Source organism: Lethenteron reissneri, chromosome 58, assembly GCF_015708825.2.
Source record: "Lethenteron reissneri isolate LAM-NWPU_2019-01 chromosome 58, ASM1570882v1, whole genome shotgun sequence".
Taxonomy (NCBI): Eukaryota; Metazoa; Chordata; class Hyperoartia; order Petromyzontiformes; family Petromyzontidae; genus Lethenteron; species Lethenteron reissneri.
This window is the reverse complement of record NC_083836.1, coordinates 2947192-2948514: the sequence shown is the minus strand read 5'-3', so window position 1 is coordinate 2948514 and position 1323 is coordinate 2947192. Positions and strand designations below refer to the sequence as shown.

The 1323-nt window shown below is 69.0% G+C and overlaps 1 protein-coding gene across 1 annotated transcript in view; it reads right to left on the bottom strand.

Annotated features, from left to right (window-relative positions):
• Window positions 1-921: 921 nt before the first annotated feature.
• LOC133357441 (disks large homolog 1-like) overlaps window positions 922-1323 on the bottom strand; it is an 18609-nt gene continuing 18207 nt past the window's right edge. The window contains exons 11-12 of the mRNA XM_061575390.1: window positions 1127-1320; window positions 922-1086 (exon numbers count right to left, since the gene is read on the bottom strand). Of these exons, the coding sequence (XP_061431374.1) occupies window positions 922-1086; window positions 1127-1320 (359 nt within the window). The remainder of the gene's footprint in view (window positions 1087-1126; window positions 1321-1323) is intronic.

Genomic DNA, 1323 nt, shown 5'->3' with positions numbered 1-1323 from the left:
TGGGAAACGCCGTGGCGGGGGGACGGCAGCCGTGGATGTGGGTGGCGCGAGAGCGAACAGGGGTTGGTGGCCACTGCGTGGTGGGGTGGGTGGGTGGGTGGGCAGGGAGGGTGGTGTGGGTGGTGGTGTGGGTAGGCGGGTGAGGGTGAGTGGGTGCGCGGTTGACTGGCTGAGCGGGGGGCGATAGGCGGATCGGCGGGTAGGTGGGGTGGGTGCGTGGCAAGGCGGCTGGGTGAACATTTGAGTGGCTGGGCAGTTGAGGGATGGACAGGTTTTGTGAGTGGCTGAGCAGTTGAGGAGGTGGGCAGTTGAGTGGTCTCGCGGCTGCGTGAACTATCTGGTGTCAGTGTGGGCGAGGGAGTTTGTGATTGAGTAGCTTGTTGGGTGAGTGGATAGGTGAGTGGGTGGGTGGTTGAGTTAGTGGTTGGGTGGGTGGTTGGGTTCGTGGTTGAGTAGGTGGTTGGGTGGGTGGTTGAGTTAGTGGTTGGGTGGGTGGTTGGGTGGGTGATTGAGTTAGTGGTTGGGTGGGTGAGTAGGCGGACGGGCAGGATGGTGGCGGGCTGGGTGGTTAGGTGAGTGGGTGGGTGATGTAGTTGAGCTGGCGATCGAGCAAGCAGCTGGTGAAGCGAGCGAGTGGATGGGCGGGCGGGTAGCCGGGCGGGTAGCCGGGCGGGTATGTGAGCGTGCGGGCGGGTAGGTGGGTAGGTGGTTAGGTGAGCGGGCGGGCGGGTGGGTGGGTAGCCGAGCGTGTGGGCGGGTGGGTGGGTAGGTGAACGAGCGAGCGGGCGGGTGGGTGGATAGGTGAGCGAGCGTGCGGGTGGGTGGGGAGGTGAGCGAGCGGGTGGTTGGGTGGGTAGGTGAGCGAGCGGGTGGGTGAGTGGGTAGCTGAGCCTGCGGGCGGGTGGGTGTCTAAGCGGCTAGCTAAGCGGGCGAGCGGGTGGATGAGTAGCCGAGCTTGCGAGCGAGCGACCAGGCTGCCGCGATGCACTCCGCGCTGGCCGTCAAGCCCGGCGGCGTCTGCGGCGCTGCCCCGAGGCTTCGCCGCGCGAGCAGCGCCCAAGAGCTGTGCCTGGGCGTGCTGGCCGCCTGCGCCCGCACCACCGCCACGCGCCACCGTCACCGTCACCGCCACCGCCACCACCTGGGCGGCAGCCGCGAGCGTCTCCAAGGGGCCGACGAGTTGGGGGGAGCAGCAACGGCCCCCGAACGGGGGTCCCCCCCCTCGATCCGGCACGCGGGGTCGTGGGCCGGCGCGGAGTTCGTGCGCGACGAGGCCGATGGATCTCCCGCGCCGCCGCCGCCGCCGCCGCGAGACGGGGACTG